At 46.8% G+C, this 18,273-nt stretch overlaps 2 protein-coding genes across 2 annotated transcripts; one reads left to right on the top strand and one right to left on the bottom strand.

Moving 5' to 3' along the window:
* Positions 1-13,867: 13,867 nt before the first annotated feature.
* On the top strand, positions 13,868-15,024 carry PtA15_5A759 (uncharacterized protein; the record flags this gene model as incomplete). Its single annotated transcript, XM_053169554.1, has 5 exons — positions 13,868-13,910; positions 13,988-14,085; positions 14,269-14,391; positions 14,494-14,576; positions 14,652-15,024. 5 exons carry the CDS (start codon positions 13,868-13,870, stop codon positions 15,022-15,024), a joined length of 720 nt encoding a protein of 239 aa, XP_053020740.1.
* An 848-nt stretch (positions 15,025-15,872) lies between these two features.
* PtA15_5A758 (uncharacterized protein) lies at positions 15,873-18,171 on the bottom strand (the record flags this gene model as incomplete). The annotated part of the gene is made up of 13 exons (XM_053169553.1): positions 15,873-15,927; positions 16,022-16,078; positions 16,169-16,197; positions 16,272-16,400; positions 16,468-16,477; positions 16,550-16,887; positions 16,946-17,057; positions 17,118-17,268; positions 17,341-17,427; positions 17,502-17,672; positions 17,765-17,775; positions 17,843-17,874; positions 17,962-18,171. 13 exons carry the CDS (start codon positions 18,169-18,171, stop codon positions 15,873-15,875), a joined length of 1,392 nt encoding a protein of 463 aa, XP_053020739.1.
* Between the last annotated feature and the right edge of the window lie 102 nt (positions 18,172-18,273).

Here is an 18,273-nt window from a genome sequence, read left to right as displayed (position 1 = left end):
TGGGGGAGTGTGTAACTCCGCTCAATGGCCTGTGCCGGCCATTGGCACGGCGGCTGAGGGGTAGCTGGGCCCGGAGCTGTTGCCCCTTGAACTTTCTTTCCGAGGGGCTGGGTACCCGACCGCTGAAGTCTTAGCGGTGAAAAGTCCCCGGGGTGGGCTATTGGGGTGGCGGGTGCCTTTTTTTGGATTAATATTATGATTTTTTTTTTTACATGACAAGGACACCTCCAAAAAATCCAATATTTTTTGGAGAGGGCAGTTAAGACCCCCTCTTTTGATCCATCAAAAAAAATTTGGGAAAAATCCCCTCCTTTCAGGGGAAGTCGCTGTGCGCGAAGTATTTCTCCGCTTGCGCGCACAGGGGGATTGACGTTGGGGGACGGTCAATTCTGTGCGCGAAGAGTTTTTTGCTGCTGCGCGAAGTAGGTCCGTACTGTTAATAATATTCCACAAACTCATGATAATCTGTCAGGGCTTCATTGCCTAGATTCATCATAATATCTACATACCTGATTGAAGAATAATCAAAGAATTAATTTAATGTCATTTAGCAGTCAAGGCAATGTCCCATTGATGCTGCTTGACATTGTATTTTCAGATTTAGCATTGATGAGAAAATCCTGCTAATACCTCCAATTAGGGGGAGACAAATTTATAAAGGTACCTGATGTAATTTTTACATTGAGAAACTTCCCATCAAGATCTGAGGGCCTCCCAAAAGTAATCTGGAGCCCCAAAAGCTAGATTTACCTGCAAAAATATTGACTTTTTGGTCTATACCCGCAACTATGAGGGTGCCAGATGTGACAGGAAGTCATGTATTGGTGCAGAACTGCATTAACAGGTAATAGCTCTAGGTAGGGTTGTGGTAGCCTCAGCTTGTGCTTGATATAAGGTGTACAGCGGCGCAGCCGCCTTGGCCTCTAGTGATATGAAATCCCTTCACAATGAAAATATTTAGCAACTATGTTGCAGGTGAAATTAAATATAACCGTTCTCCCAACCATAAACTGAGCTAAAAGTGGTGCAATTCTCTGATTATGAGAAAGGGCCATTGTCATTCCAGGAAGCTATTGCTATCTTTACAGATGATACCGACTGGATCATTTCACTTGGGAACTATTCAACTCATTTATTACAAGGTGATTTATCACCAATTGGATTAGCAAATAGGGTCAAGTGTATACTCTCTCAATGCACCCTTGGAGCTTGACATAAAGCAGAGTTTTGAATGCCTTGATGACCAGTTTTAATCAATTTATTTCTGGTTATAATATCACACAGGGTGTGAAAATAATACTGCAAAATACTTGTGCAGACTGGTTTTCAACAGAATTGGGTAGAGATGTGTCAGTCTACAGGGATCTCTGCTGAGCTAGGGAAGGAACGGGCTGAGACTAAGTATTGGGAGGATTATGTAATCTACTGATGACTATGTGACAGTTTTGTGAGACCCCAAAGGAGGGGGCTTACATAATGGTTGCTACTGTTACTGGCCAAGGAGAGAGTGTTCATATTAGATCTGAATAAAATTCAGGGTCTTTTGAATGGGCTACACTACAAGTAAACTTGTGCAAATTCCAACAGTTGAAATTCAAGATACTAATAACTACTGTTGTAGATCCACCACAGAACCCAACAGTTTTTCTTGCAAATTCACTGCACACCATCAGAGCTGTTCCTGATTAACTGTTGGTGGGTTAATACCAAGCCACAGGTGGGTACCTGTGGACAACGCTGTAACAGATACAATACAATTATTGGTATTGTCTCTGTAACGTATTGAAATATGGCCCAATACCATGGATTGGGATTGGATTGAAAAACAATACTCTTGCTCCTGTATTGTATCTCTTGGATTGCCTATCACTGCAAGAAAAACTCTAGAAACTGCTTGCAGTTGAGATGCAAGAGCTCAAGGCAAGCTGTGCCTCATGCAAGAATCAAGTACTGGTTGATTCCATGCACATTGTATAATTTATGCAAGAGTGAGTCTGAGGTACAAAAAACTGAGTACATGCACACTCCAAAATACTGAGTTGATACCTTTGCAAATTCCCCTTTCATGTGACCATTCCCTTTATGCATTCACCCCTTTCATAATGTGTACATACCCCTTCATGTGCACATACCCCTTTCATGTGTGTGTATCCCTTTCATGTGCATGTATCCCTTTCACAATGTGTACATACCCTTTTCATCATGCATTCATGACCCTTTGATGTTTACATGTCCCCTTTGAGTTTTTTAAATCCCTTTAAATACCCCTTTCATCATTCAGGTGATGTTTACATATCCCTTTCATGTGCAAAGACCCCTTACTGCACATACCCCTTTCATGCATACATACCCCTTTAATCATTTGTGTCTTTTATGTGTTAATACACCTTATCACATTCCCCTTTCATGTGTACATATTCCTTTCATGTGTAGATATCCCTTTCAAGTGTACATACCCCTGTTATGCTATTCTGGCTGGATTCAATGGCAGATGGAGTGTTTACTAAAAGCAAATAAAAGGTTGCTCAGGGGTATGCTCATTTTCAAGGTTGAAAATTTACCTCAGCCTACTGCATGAGCACTACAGCATGTTCAGCATTGAGATGCTGAACAAGGTACACACTCAAGGTGCACCAGCATGGAATTTGGGTGCTTGACTCCAGCTTGAGCTGAGGCTTGATTCAAGCTTGCTGCATCTCAACTGCAAGCAGTTTCTAGAGTTTTTCTTGCAGTGTATTAGATACAATCCAACCTTGCTGCTGATCATGTATTGGTTATTTGATACGTTACACTCCCAATACTGACACATATCGGAATGTATTGGCTAAATTGCACAAGATGAGACTGCGCCGCGTTGTGTGTCCGGGGAGTATTTGTTGACCCCAGATACACATGTAAGTACACACAAGCAGACCCGGTATTGCCAGAGAATCCACAACCTCAGACTTGTCCGGTTGGCAGTATCGCCAGCAACCGAGTAAATCCCTCCCTCATGGGCCATGGCGCGCACTTCAAGACCTCCATCCCCCCAGGGTACTCCCACCCGACGAACCCTATCCAGCCAGTCTACCCGTATTACTACCCCCATCCGCAGTGGCACTGATCCTAATTTTATTTGACCAATCATGAAGACTAACAAGTATCTCAAAGAAGGTTTGCAATGTGATGCAATCTTGCTTGCCACGGTTTTGAATCCTGGTTATCAAATTTCCATGTTCCAGATGTGGTTCCCAGAAAAACACTGGTACACCCAGATCTTATTACAAGCTGCGTTCAATGAAAAACAAACCAAATATGAAGAAAAACATCCACCCAAGTCTAAATCAAATGACAACAACAGAAATAACAACAAACAGCCACGAGCCCACAGAGAGATGGACGAGGTTGATTTTTTCCCCAATACAGTGGACTCAAAGGACAGTGAACTCGCGCTGTACCTTAGCGGTACATACAGCAATTTGCTGCGCGCAACTGTAGTCTTTTCATATCCTCATCTCATTTGTCATCAGCCTCCCAAAATTCCTTAACTCACGGCCCTTTGCTATGGTTCCTCAGGTTTGCTTGTAGTCTCTTTCCTTTTCTCTGTCTCTTTTACTTTTGTTCACTATGCAATGTCACACTGATGTTTCTCTTGTCATTCCATGCCGCACCTCAATAGGTGCTTAGCCTCTTCATATCCTCATCTCCTTCTTCTTTGGCCTCCTTAGCTTGCAAGGTGCTGAGTCTCTTCATTTCCTCACATCCTTTGTTTTTGGCCTTCCAACACCGCCTCCTTAGCTCATAGCCCGCTGTTCTGGTTTCTCAGATTCTTCAGAGTTCTTGTAGGTCATATGGTTACACTTGCACAAATATTTCTTGCAGTGCTAGCATTTTCAATGAACCTTACTGTAGTGGAAACCACATTGATTCTCATAGACAACAAAAATCAGAAGGCCCTGCTTTTTAGCACTTTGAACATTCTGGTGTAGTCATTCAAAAGCTGCATTAAACCAGATTTCTTTTCAGGACCTGTTTTCATGTTTCACAAAAAAAATAGACTATTTATCACACAACAAATGGGGATGAATTCATCGTAAAATCAAATTATGTAATGTTTAGATTTTAGATTTGAGATTGTGTATCCAACATGTATTTCAGGACCTATATCAACGGTGAGACTGATACTTTACAAGTATCAGTATTGTGCGTGTATTGTATCAAAATAGATGTATTTTGGATGTATTGGTTATCAGATACAATACACGGTTTTCCAAAACTGTGTATTTGGGTGTGTCACACGGCGCTTGGTACAGGCAGGCGGGTGGGCATTTTGAAGAAGGAAGATAAGTAATTTCTTACTTCGGAGGTTTTAAGCTTTGGATAACTTGAGTTCTTTAAGTCAGAACACTAGAAGGGGTTCGAAGTGACAAAGTTTGCAGAAGGCAAATTCTCAAGGTGCTGAGAACGATAATCTTATTTTGATGAGGGGGAAGAAATCATACAACTCGTGGCAGTACATATAGTAGAACGCGCGCACAAGCGGGTAAAGCATAATGAAACAAGGTAGATGGCATAAGGTGTTTAGATGACAGCGGTGCCTGTTGAGTCGTGCGGGTTTTGATGAGTATGGGCTGCTAACTAATCAGGAGCGAAGGAGAGGTTAAGTGCTACAAGATTATGCGCCAAAGGTTATGCGACGATGAGTTGAATCTCAAAGAACTGGAAAGAGGTGGTTGGGACTCGATCCTATCTTCCCTATCCCGATCGCACTAGTCGAAGATTTGGGTACGTGACTAGTTGCGATTTATGGTTGGCTATGGCGAGTCGGAAGCGTCAATTCGAAGATGTTTTGAAAACGCTGATTGAAGATGTTGTGCAATATTGTGTGAATGGCCGAGAAAGGTTATTGGCCAACACACTGGAGCCGATCCATTCTGTCGTATGACAGGTGCCCGGGTTGAAAAAAAGCAAAGGTCCCAAGAGCGAACCAAAAAGGAGTAACCAAGCAGTCCACCATCCACAATCCCTTCCCCACTGAAACCACACATTGCATCCACCCTTCAACACTTCTCGCCCCGATTCCCGAGTCCAGCAACCCCAACGCCCGATCCACACTTGTCGTCCAAACCGAAGACCGAAACCAAGAGATTACCAAAAAGTCGAGTACCAAAGAGAGTTGTGATCGAGAGAAGAGACGATTTTTAGTGATATGAGAAGAAAGGCGAATGTGATTTGTGATTGAGAATTAATAGAGTTTTTTTTTTTTTTTTTTCTGATTTGGTCTATTGTTGAATTAAGTTAGAATTGAATGGTGATGATTAGAATTTTTTGTGAGTTTAGAATTGAATGGTGATGATTAGAATTTTGTGAGTTTAGAATGGAATAGTGATGAATAGGATTTTGAAGAATCGCGAATGAACAGTGAATGATTGTCGATGTGAAAAAGAATAACAATGTATGTCGAGATGATTTGAACCGTTGAGAGATCCGAAATAGAAAAAGAACAAAATGGCAAGAGAGTCTAAGTGAAAATGGCGAAGCCAAAAAGAAACTTGAGGTCGGCGGAGGTCGAAAATTTCAGGGTAAAGAGTCGGAAAGAGGCAGAAAAGTTGTTAATGTGTTGATTTTTTTTTTTTTTTTTTTTTTAAAAAAAAAAGGAACAAGGAAAAAGGGAAAGAAAGAGAAAAAAGGAGGAAAAGAAATGATGTCGAATGAAATAGGAAAAGAAAGGATGTTGATGAAATAGGAAGAGAGATGATGTCAATAAAATAGGGTGTCAAGGTCGGGGTTTATCCGGGTAAGACAAATGAAAAGTCTTCAGAAGATCCGGACAGTTGGTCAGGTTCGAGGCTGGCTCCCACGTTGTGCGGTCTGAGTTGTCCATGTAGCCGGACCACTCAACCAAATATTGCAATCGCCCCCGTTGTCGCCGGCTATCAAGAATGCCAGAAACTTCCCACTCGAGGTGGTCTTGCACCTCAACAGGTTCCGGGGGTGGTTGAGACTTCCCAGGAAAAGGCGGGATTGAAGAAGAAAGGAGCCAAACGTGAAAGACTGGGTGAATCCGCGACCAAGAGCTCGGTAGTTTCAGGCGGAAAGCGTTCTTCGAGACCACCACTGTGATTTCAAAAGGCCCAAATTTCTTTTCTGAGAGTTTCTTTGTTGGTCGGGTTGATCTGATCTTTGAGGAATCCAGCCAGACCAAGTCGCCTACCAAAAAAGCCGGAGGTTCGAGTCGATGTCGGTCAGCCGCTGCTTTATATCGTTCGTTGGCGGCCTGCAGATTTGTGTCTTGATGTCTTGCTGGGACGATTCGATATTCTTCAGATAGTCGGAGGCGGGTTTCGAGTTGTCCACGTGTATTGAGTCGAAAACCGGATGTCGTCCATAAAGAGTGTAGAAAGGAGAGTATTTTGTGGCGGAATGGGTTGAATTGTTATAAGAAAACTCGGCTAGAGGTAACCAAGTACTCCAGTCATCTTGCTGGTAATTGACAAACATTCGAAGATACTGCTCAAGGATTTGATTGATTCGCTCAGTCTGCCCGTCTGATTCTGGATGATAAGCTGTGGACAAATTGCGAGTAATTTTCAGTTGATCACACAGACCAGTCCAGAAAGTCGAGACAAATAGCGATCCCCTGTCCGAAACTATGTTCGAAGGCAGCCCGTTTTTCGAAAACACGAATTCGACGTAGAGGTTGGCCAAGTCTTCAGCAGTGGCGGTAGTATTAGTTTTGATGAACAGCGCCATTTTCGAGAAGCGGTCCACGATCACAAGAATTGTGTCGAAACCGTTCGAGTCCGGCAATTGAGAAATAAAATCCATGGAAAGAGATTCCCAAGGACGTGGCGGAATCAGAAGAGGTTGGAGTAGGCCGTACTTCTTGTGTCTTGGGGTCTTGTTTCGCTGGCAGTGGTAACAACTAGAGACATAGTCACAAATTTCCTTTGTCATTTGCAGCCAATAAAAATCCCGAGAAATCAGCTGTTGAGTCTTGTCTTGACCGAAATGGCCCGCTAATGGAGTGTCATGGCGGCTCAAAAGAACTTCCAGCTTCATGGCCTCATCATTTGGAACGTGCATTCGATCGTCGTAGAGCAGAAGATCTGTCTTGTCGTCCAGGCTGAAATGTTGGCGACGTCTTCCTTTCTTCAAGTCCTCAATGATGCTTTTCAATTTCGGGTCGTTCAGTTGTGCCAAACGGAAGGCGTCCACACGGTTTCCGAGTTCGTCCGTGGAGATCGAAAACAATGACACGGACCCGTCTTCCTGAGTTTTGAAGAGTTGGCCAATATTGCCCGGGTTTTTTTCCGCGAATGTCTCCCCTGACTTGGGATATACATCCTCGCGGCGCGTCAATGCGTCAGGCAGACAAGATAATCGGCCGGGGCGGAAAGTTATGATAAAATTAAACTGGCCAAGGAATTCAGCCCATCTGGCTTGTTGGCGAGTGAGGACCTTAGTGATCATGAAGTACTTGAGTGCGTCATGATCCGTCAAGACTTCAAAAGTGGATGACACGCTAAATAAGTAAGCGCGCCACTTTTGTAGACAGAAAATTATGGCCAAGAGTTCTTTGTCATGAATTTCATAATTCAGTTCTCCAGCTTTTAGTTTTCGGCTTTCAAAAGCCACTGGATGTTTTGAAGATTGAACCAAGGTCTCCGCAAACTGAGAAAGAACACCCGCGATGGCATAATTGCTGGCATCCGTCTCAACCAGAGTGTGAAACAAGCTGTCAAAATGATGCAGAATAGGAGCGGTCGTGAAACGACGTTTAAGCTCCTCGAATTCATGTCGAGCCTGCTCGGTGAAGACAAACGGCGTGTCTTTTTTCACCAGCGCATTAAGATTGGTGATGGTACCGGCATAATCTTGAATGAAACGTCGGTAAAAATTTGCAAAGCCCAAGAAAGACTGAACGCCCTTCACTGAGCTTGGCTCAGGCCAATCCAGAATGTGTTGCACCTTGTCCAAGTCCATGGTGAGACCTGAACGATTGAGAACATAACCCAGGAAGGTTACTTCTGTGGCATGAAAAACACACTTAGATCCTTTTGCATAAAGGTTGTTGTTATGGAGTCGTCGGAGGACTTCCTTAACATGCCCTTCATGGTCAGTGCGCGAGCGTGAGTAGATGAGAATGTCGTCCAAATAAACAACGACACAATCGTTGACTAAGTCTCCAAGAATTTCATTCATCAAGGCTTGGAAAGTGGCTGGGGCATTGGTAATTCCAAAAGGCATCACCAAATACTCAAAAGCACCATGACAGGTATTAAACGCCGTTAAATATTCATGGCCTTCAGCAATCCTGATTAAGTGATAGGCACCTCGAAGATCGATTTTAGAAAAGACTTGCGTGTCAGCGAACGTGGTGAGAAGATGGGACATTGGAGGAATAGGGTAAGAATTCTTTATTGTTACTGCGTTAAGCCTGCGGTAATCCACACAAAGTCGAAGCAAGCCGTCGGCTTTGGGAACAAAAAGAACTGGGAAACCAGTTGGAGATGAACTGGGTCGAATGAAACCTTTTGCTACATTCTCTGAAATGTACTCCCGCAGGACCTTGTCCTCGGGTTCCGACAGTTGGTAAATAGTACCTTTTTTAGGCACTGGTCCAAGAAGATCAATGCGATGATCGCAGCTCCGCCGAGGGGGGAGTTTGTCTGCTAGAATGGTTGAGAACACGGATGCAAACTCGTGGTACTCAGGGGGAATTGTCGGTAAAATAGTTTCTAAATCCGCTGGTTCCTCATCAAAAAAATTGCCTTCAAAGACCTCTTGATGAGAACCGGTGGTGATGACTCTCAATAACATCGCTTGAGATTCGAAATGATATTTATCCAGGAAGGAAGAGCGCAGCACCGACGGGGAAAAAGTTGATCGATTTCCAGGCAAATGCATTTTGTCTGGCAGAGAACCATTGCTGGATAACGCAATGAGAGATCTCAGGTTGACGGGTTCCTGAGTGGGGGGAAGAAGGGACTCATTCAAACTGGATGCAGTTTTCAGACGAGGGTTAATTACTCCCTCAGACCAATTGATATCTGGGTTCCAATGAGCTAAAAAGTCATAGCCAAGAATGGCGTCATCATTCCCAGTTGCATCTATGACAAGACATTCCCAATCGAATGTTTGGAAAGAAGAGATTTTGAAAGTCCAAAGAACCTTACTCAAAAGCCATTGCATGGGCTCCGAGGAGGAACTATAGGAAAAAAGAGGAATTGCCTTTTCCAAAGGCAAGGTAGGATGAGAAAAGGAATCTATCAACCTCTGGCTGACAAAAGAGCGTGTAGCTCCAGAGTCGATGAGCACAGAATAAGGTGAATCATCCCTGAAAAGTATCAACCGGAGTTGATTTGAGATGGCTGTCTTCAAAAGACAGACTTTTGGCTTGGCAGAAGAGGAAGGAAATAAAACAGGGTCAATGGCACTTTGGGGAATAACGTAGTTGTCTTTGCATTGCTCAAAACAACTACTTAGACTTTTCCCGACTTGCGAGCCGCGCGCTTGGCGCAGTCTTCAAACTTGTGCTGGCCTCCACAATACAAACACAACCCCGCCTTCAACCTTCTTTCCTTCTCGCTAGCCTGAAGATGTCCATCAGTAAGAACCTTTGTGATCTCCGCGGCGGCCTTCGAGGTGGGTTTGGCGGTTGACAAACTGGTGGTGGAGCCGGTGTTGGTGGTGGTCGGTTTGCTGCTGTTGTCCTTCTTGGACTGAGCGGGGTGAGAGTTGTTCTCGCGTCGTTTTTCTTTCTGACGTTCATGGAACCGTACATCGATGCGGAGAGTAGCGTTGATGAGTTCTCCTAAGTTGAGGAACTCCTCGGCGTTGTTCTGGGAGAGAAGGTCCAGAATGCGAGACGGAAGACCTTTTCGAAAGTGAAACATTAATGGGTGATCGCCCCAACCCGGAAGGCGGGATTGCAAGGCTCGGAAACTGGCGATGTAGTTGGAGGCGCGATCGGTCTCTTTCATCACTAGCGTGTCGATGCGATGCTCGGTGGCGCGGAGCTCGTTTGGATCGCCGAAGAGAGTGACGATCTGAGCTTCAAAAACGGCCCAAGAGTTCATTAAAAAATCGGGAGCGGCGTTCTCCAGAACCTCCAAATAGGGTTGGACCCAGTCGAACGCTTTGCCGGTCAGATAAGATGAGGCGTAGAGCGTTTGGGCACGATCAGTGGGAAAAGTGCGAGGATCGTTCAGGAAAATCAACTTGCATTGCTGCAAGAAGACTCGGAGTTTGCTGGGAGATGAGCCGTCAAAAGGATCTGGTTTCTTCATCTCGGGAGTGCGGAAGGCAGGCCGAGGGACCGGTTCTGGAACAACCGCTGGTAACGCGCCTCGGCCCACGATAGTAGCCAAGAGCTGGATGGCCTGGGCTAGAGACTCGTTGGAGACCGGTGCCGCAACTGCAGGGTTGGGAGCAGGAAGGGGATTTGTCTCAGGGCGAGGGGGCGGCTCCGGGCGATCGTGATTGTCCGGAGAATCGTTGATCTCCTCTCCGTTGATGGCTGGGTCTTGATCTTGATACTCCAGCTGTTCGTCATCGTAGGAATCCTCATCGTCCCCACGACGCGACCGGCGGGAGCTCCTTCGAGAAGAATTCGATGGGGGACCGAACTGTCCCTGACTCGACCCTCGACCGCGTTCGACTTGGACTTGAGGTGGCAACCCCAGGACTGAAACTCAAACAGGAATCTGGGAGGTCGGAGTTTGGTCGATAGGGGCGCGAGGAGCGAACTGTCCGTTTGGAGAGCGAGGGATTGTCGGCATGTTGGAGTGAAAAGGAACTGTACAAAGAAGGGAGGGTTGACGGATTTTTTTCGGAGAAGATTTTTTTTAAAAAAAAAACCGGATCAAAATAAGATACTGTCACACGGCGCTTGGTACAGGCAGGCGGGTGGGCACTTTGAAGAAGGAAGATAAGTAATTTCTTACTTCGGAGGTTTTAAGCTTTGGATAACTTGAGTTCTTTAAGTCAGAACACTAGAAGGGGTTCGAAGTGACAAAGTTTGCAGAAGGCAAATTCTCAAGGTGCTGAGAACGATAATCTTATTTTGATGAGGGGGAAGAAATCATACAACTCGTGGCAGTACATATAGGAGAACGCGCGCACAAGCGGGTAAAGCATAATGAAACAAGGTAGATGGCATAAGGTGTTTAGATGACAGCGGTGCCTGTCGAGTCGTGCGGGTTTTGATGAGTATGGGCTGCTAACTAATCAGGAGCGAAGGAGAGGTTAAGTGCTACAAGATTATGCGCCAAAGGTTATGCGACGATGAGTTGAATCTCAAAGAACTGGAAAGAGGTGGTTGGGACTCGATCCTATCTTCCCTATCCCGATCGCACTAGTCGAAGATTTGGGTACGTGACTAGTTGCGATTTATGGTTGGCTATGGCGAGTCGGAAGCGTCAATTCGAAGATGTTTTGAAAACGCTGATTGAAGATGTTGTGCGATATTGTGTGAATGGCCGAGAAAGGTTATTGGCCAACACACTGGAGCCGATCCATTCTGTCGTATGACAGGGTGCCCAAAACAATACAACACAGCATGTATGAGGGGAAATACATTCTGTATTGTATTGAAATACATTTATTTGTGATGTATCTGATATCAGATACAATACACACTTCTCCAAAACTATGTATTGCCAATACAGATACAAATACATGTATTGTATCAGTTTCACTGTTGCCTATATGAATAACAGAAATATTACTCTGTTGCTATTGGAGTGATGAATATGTAATTCCCAAACATGATACATGTCCCCTGAGATTCTCCTTAGATATTTTTGTCACATGCTGATAATTACATAAAAATTGATTTTTGGGGGATAACCACGCAGCTTATTTAATCTGCTGGGTTACCTCTGAAACCCCTTATAATTTTGAAGAAATTTCCTGGTGCTTCAAATTCTGCCAGAAATCTGCAGTAACAATCAAGCAACCTGAATTTTTATTATTCACTAAAGAATACTACAACTAAATAGCTTAAGAATACTACAACTAAGCAGACTCTCAATTTCAATCTATACATATGTTGAAGCTACCCACAATCATATTTGGAGTCTTTCTCATTGCCCTCTGCTCTGCTATGATCCCAAATAATGGCATGGTAAAATTTTCCCATCAACATCATTCATTTGAAGCTGCACCAGTTCCACAACTGGTACCTGGGCCATCATGGCACAATCAATACCATTACAAACCACCTAAATTTTTTGAACAATATGAGAATCCTAAAGTAGCTCCTGGTCCTGGGGATACAACTCACTCTGCCATTCACCCAAAAGAATTTGATAGGAATGAAAAGGTTTTTCTTATTGCAGTTGCTGCAATTGTATTTTTTCTTCTGCTTGCTACAGCTGGTGTTCATTATTACCAATTCATCAGGGCACCAAGGATATGCCCAGTAATACATGTATAGAGGGTAATTTTAACCACAAAGATTAATCCTTTTCAAGTAGTGAAGATTTGAAGCTGATATTCATCATTGTATTATGTTTCTAGCACCTTTTTCATATGTGGACTCAAGAAACACATCATGTTTCCAAACTAGTCCTGTATTTGGTTTTCAGAAGACTTGAACATCTCCAATCCATCTTAATTATATTTTGGCCATCACATCATCTCCAGAATCTCTTTTACTGTCTATCATATTCTTTTTTTCATCTCAAGTTTTACTAGCAATGTTTTGAAAGCACAGTAGGTTACAGTCACTATGCAAAAAACATTTTATTTTATTTAACCAACTTTGCTCAAGCTGAAAAGCTAATTTTATCTGATGAATGTCAGTTCCTAAAGGTGATAGATAATGTACCTAGTTCAGCAGAGAGACATGTTAGTCACCTTTCTTCTACTCAGCTACTGAGCTAGGAGTGGGAGTAGGTTTCACCCTATTTTAACACAAGTGCCCCTTTATGGGAGGCTCACTGTGGCTGGCTGAAAATTCTCCCCTCCCGCAGGAAAACACTTGTGCACATATGCATGGTCAAACATTTGGGTGAGATGAGAATGGCTGGAGGGGAAATATTAAGCCTCAGCCAGCCTCCCCTCAGCTCCTGTGGACCTTCCCCAGAGCCAAATGATGCTTCTGGACCTCAGCTTTCATTTTTTGCTAGTTTCATCTCCTCAATCCCAACTGTTCTCCCTGTACTAATCTTTCAAAAATAAAAAAGAATGGTAAACAAGGATCTATAATCAGAATGCCTTGTGGATCTTGGATCCAAAAACCTGCATATATCTGCAGATCCTACACCTGTAGCCACTCAATTGTCACATTTTGTTGCAGATAGGATATTCAATCTTACCAATTATCAGAAAATCCAAAAATGGATCTTCAGCGCAATGGAATATCCTTCAGGATTCCTTTGACCTTCTAAACGGATTCCTTCAATCAGTTTTGGATTTAGCCTGAAAAAATTTAGGTGAGGGTGCCCATCAGTATTGCCAAAAAAAGTCTATCCAGTTTTCAGCTTTGTACATATTTTGTTGATTTTTGATTTTTTTGGGGGTGATTATTGGGATTGAAAATCCTTCCTTTGTCTGCGAGCCTGCAGACCAAGCCTCACCTGAGAGGCTGAGAGCCCTCTGGGCGGGGTCCCCCGGACTCTCCGTCAGCCAGGGTTTCACCACGCGGTTCACACGTGGCGCCGGCAGGGGATCTCCCGAACAGTCGTCGGGGAGAGACCTTCCCGGGGAGTCCTCGGGGGTATGCAGCCTTGTCCGCGGAAACTGAGTGACGTGCCAGCACATCGACCACCAAAAAACCATCGATCCAGAGACCACGACGACTGAACAACCGCCGGAGGGAAACAGCCCGACTCGATAGGACTGCACCACCCGATCTACAAGCACACATTCAAGCGACAGAATGGGCGCCTCGTCGACTTTTGCCCATGCGCCTTTGTCCAAGAGTGCGTCAAGCCCCTCAACTGACTAACTGTGCACTCTTTCTGGTTGTTGCTGATGCCCAGTTGGGGACGTCGTGTAGCCATCATCTTCGGCACTTCAATCCTCTCCCTGCTTCTCTCAGGGCACAAACATTACCTCGATCTTCCTCTTAAACCTCATCTCACCAGAGACTTGCAAGTCAGTTGCTTCTTCTTCATCCTCTCCTATTTTTGCCTCTGCATTACCCACACACACATATATGTCCTTCACTGCTGAGCTTGAAAGGTCACATCAGAACCAACTTCACCCTTCACATGCCTTAGCAAAAAAAAGCACAAAAGTTCCGCAATAATTAATTTTCATCTGTTTTGTTTGTGACAGTTTTGGAGGATATTCACTCACCATACTGCTTGCTCGAACTCTGCAGATCTATTTCTAATAGTGCTAATTCTATGGAATACGTCGGTGGCCGTTGAGAGGCGGTTCGGAACTGTGAAGTATGCTGTCCGTCTGTGTTTCTCTTCGCTTTCCCACCACTAACCGGGCGTGTTCATCATCGCAAATGACTTGACTGATCCGGTTTTCTTCTGTGTTACTCTTCTCTAGAGTTATTTGATTGTTACGATCGTCGTTGGGTCCCTCTTAGAGCTGATAGGGTTGGTGATCAGCCATAGCATACTAGGATATCGGTCAGTGAAACACACGCAACCTGCCGATCAGGAGGTTTAGCAAGAAGAGAAGGAACTGACGGATGATGAGTATAGGGCGATACCGTCGGGGCCGTTCATGGTGACGTTTGCGATAGCGTACCAACACCACAGCATCGTGCCCTCATTATACGACTACCGAATAGGCCGGGTCCATCTCGACTCACACAGTCTAGTGCCCGACCTTCTCAGCCTCCTTCTCGGCCTCTTCAACCCGCTCTCGAGTCTGGTCGGCATCCTTGTCGGCGCGCTCTACCGGACCGACCAGCTCGGCCTCGCCCGCTGGCGCATCCGCAACGCCTTCCTCCTCAACCGCCTCCATTCCGCCTCTTCCTCGGACCGCCGTAGGAAACCTAGACCGACCCATGCTTCCCTCGAAGACGACCCCCGCTTCGAAGCTACCATCGCCCCCACTCGCTCCACCCGTTGACTTCACCCCCACCCGCTCCCTAACCACAATCAATCTGTCCTCCAAAAATATTTCTCTCGCCTCATCCTTAACCCTCCCAAACACCCTCATCATACTCGCTGCTTCAAAACTCAAGCCGATCGTGGATTTAAAGACTACTTTTGCTTGACCGACCACCGGGACCCCGTACAGATCAGTAGTCCCAAGTCATGAAAACCACACTTCAACATCAGATGAGCTTTTGAGATGTCGTTGAATGAGTGATGGCCTGTGATGGTCAATGTTTTTGGCGGCCGAGAGCCACACCTCTAATCGCAGCCCATAAGCTTTGATAATCTTAATTGAGATCACATGTATATGCATAGAAGTGTCGAGCGTTTCCAAGCTTTTTGTATATAACCTACATATCATTAGAAAACCATTTCACAAGTATTCCAGGAAGTCATCCCAAAACTTGTCCTCAACTAGTCCTCAATGGGATGGTTTGCATATGGATGTGGTTGCTGCTAGTTTGCTTGCAGTTGCCTGCTTGCAGGTTTCAGAAATCTCTTACCTCTCCAGCCAAAGTGGCGTGAACTGAAGGGTGAAAACCTTCACTGCTCCGCTGCTCAAAAAACCTCAAATGTGGACCGCCATAGTCCAGAGGAGACCCATCCAAGATGAGAGTGATACGTGTATTCAAGTGGGGGGTGAGGAAAGGAACAGAAATACATCAGAAGCTACGCCACAGCCACCACAAAGATTTGCCTTTTGTGGCTGCAACAGCTTCATGAGGAAGGATAGGCAGTCTAGAAAACAATCAGTTAAGGAGTTGATCTATCTACATACATTTACACACACACAATGGACGTGTGGGAAGCGGCCCCAGGTCACGAGATGTAAGGCTTCAATTTCTGCAAGCGTTGGCCGGCTTCCTTCAGCGTGCTGTATACCGCAAAAGGATGATCACCGAAGATGGGTGAATTGTCAGGTGATGACGTCCAAAGATGTGGGTGGGAGAGAGCAGAAGAGACGCAACTCGAGATCCTTGCAGAACGCGATCCGGATGAAGTTCTCTCCGATCGACACATGGTCCCTGTCGGGCAGACCCAAATGAAAGTCGGTAACAGACATAAGCGAGGCTGGTCGGCGGTGACTAAAGAGAGAGAGAGAGAGGTTGACGTACGAGGAGTAGAAGTCAGAGGGAGGGATGCACTGCAAGGCAGGAGGGGAAAACGCCGTGAGCTGGGCCGAGTGACGGGTGATCTCGGGGGAGATGCGGTGCTTACGACGACGCCGGCGACTTTGGCGATGAACCAGCACATGTGCCAGTCCCTTGAGCGCGTCTTGATCAGCTCGAGGATCTCAAACTCTGCGGGGATCTTCACCTTGGAAGTCTCGACTAGCACGAAATAGGACTGTTTAGAGCGAGGGGATGGAGGATGTGTCAGTTGTGCTCGAGGGGACGACCGGTGGTTGACTTACCCCATCGGGTCTATTATCCGGAAAAAAAAAACAGGAGCGTCAGATGGTTTTGGTGGAAGACTCAAGCCAGGGCCAGACGAACACGGTGTAAGGCAAGCCGAGCTGATCGAGGAAGCCGAGGAGGAGGTCTCTCCGAGCCTGGTACTGGTCCCTCTGGGTGTCGAAGAAGCGATCCTTCTCGGCGGCGGCGAAGCCGATGGCGAGGGCTTCCTGGAGCGGGCTGACGGCGCAGAAGGTCATCCGGGTCATCGCGGCGGTGATGGGGCGGAGGAGGGCGGCGGGGCCGATGCACCATCCGAGCCGCCAGCCCGTCGCCGCGAACGATTTGCCCGCCGACCCCACCGTCACCGTCCGGCGCCACAGCGCGTCCGAAAGCGAGGCGATCCGCGTGTGCGGCTCGCCGAACGTCAGACAGTCGTACTGCCTCATCCCCGTCAGCTTTCGCCCCTTTGGGTCCCCGCAGATGCCGCCAACTCACCACTTCGTCCGCGATGATCAGCAAGTTATGCTCCTCGGCCACCTGGCCGATCGCGTTCAGCTCGTCCACAGTGAACACCTTGCCGACCGGGTTGTGCGGCGTATTGATGATTCTGTGGGCGCATGGGGCCGTTCAGAGATCCGCTTCCCTCCCTGAAGAAAGGCTCTCTTACATGACTTTGGATTTCGCCGTCAAGGCCGCCCTGAGCTCGTCGATGTCCAGCGTCCATTCCTTGCTGCTCACGTTCTGCGTCCCGGCGGACGGGGGCGGGCGGAGCGGGACATAGACCGGCTTGCCGCCGCAGAACGTCACGTTCCGCACATCTGCGGCCACAGACCACGGCCGTCAGCTCCGGCTTCTCAAACTCAAATGTATAGAGAGATGGGGTACGCAACATTGGTCGAAGAAGGGCTCGATGAGAACCACTTCGTCGTCCTTCGAACAAAACGCTAGCAAGGACGCATAGATGCCGAAGTTGGCACCTGCCAGGAAAGAAGGACAGTGGTTGGGTCAGCGCCACCAGCCCGGCAAGCCCCGGGGAGAGGAAACCACGCACCGGGACTGATGACGACTTCGGATTCGAAGTCCAAGTCTCGGTTCAACTTGAAGCTTTCCGAGTAGTGTTTGGAGATCGCCTTGCGCAGGTTGACTCTTCCCTTCGGGATGCTGTAGTGGTTTGCGGCGATCTCGTCGATCGAGTTCTTGGCGGCCTCCTTCATGAAATCGGCTGGCGTTCCCGTTGGATCGGGTCCACACATCGGCTCTGCCAGTCAGTCCGGGCGTCTCCAGTCGCATTTTCTGCCTGAGTGGACTGCTTACGTGGAGCCCAACTACCGAAGAGGCCCGGCGGACCGCATCAGCAAGGGGGTGAGGGGGCACAGAAGGAGATCGTCTTACTTCATAAACCCTTGGCCGAGATTCAGCGAGTCCTTGAGGCGCAGAAACACCGGCCCCGAACGGTGGAGAAGCCGTTAGTTTGTCAAGTGCTTTGCGGATGGCAGAGGAGACGGACGAACGGGCGGCATGTGGCCCGAGGCGGGGGAGAAGACGCTCCAGCAGTCGAGGCCCTTGGCGAGCTCGGGCTGGACCTTCTCGGAGACGGCGAGGGAGGCGTGGGCGGCCATGGTTTGCTGAGTGCGGAGAGTGCGGAGGCGGGTGCTGTCCTGTGCTGGTCTGGCTCGGCCCAGCTGTCTCCGGAGCATCTCGGCGGCCGCTGGAGTGCGCATGCAGCAGATACAGGCTGCAGCGCTCCGGCCGCCGTCTCACTATGTACATAAGCCCCCACATATTATTTTTCCTTGAAAGCTTGGACCCGAGAGATTTATGAA

The sequence above is a fragment of the Puccinia triticina genome, chromosome 5A, assembly GCF_026914185.1.
Source record: "Puccinia triticina chromosome 5A, complete sequence".
In the NCBI taxonomy this organism is placed as follows: domain Eukaryota; kingdom Fungi; phylum Basidiomycota; class Pucciniomycetes; order Pucciniales; family Pucciniaceae; genus Puccinia; species Puccinia triticina.
This window is presented reverse-complemented; position numbering and strand designations above follow the sequence as displayed.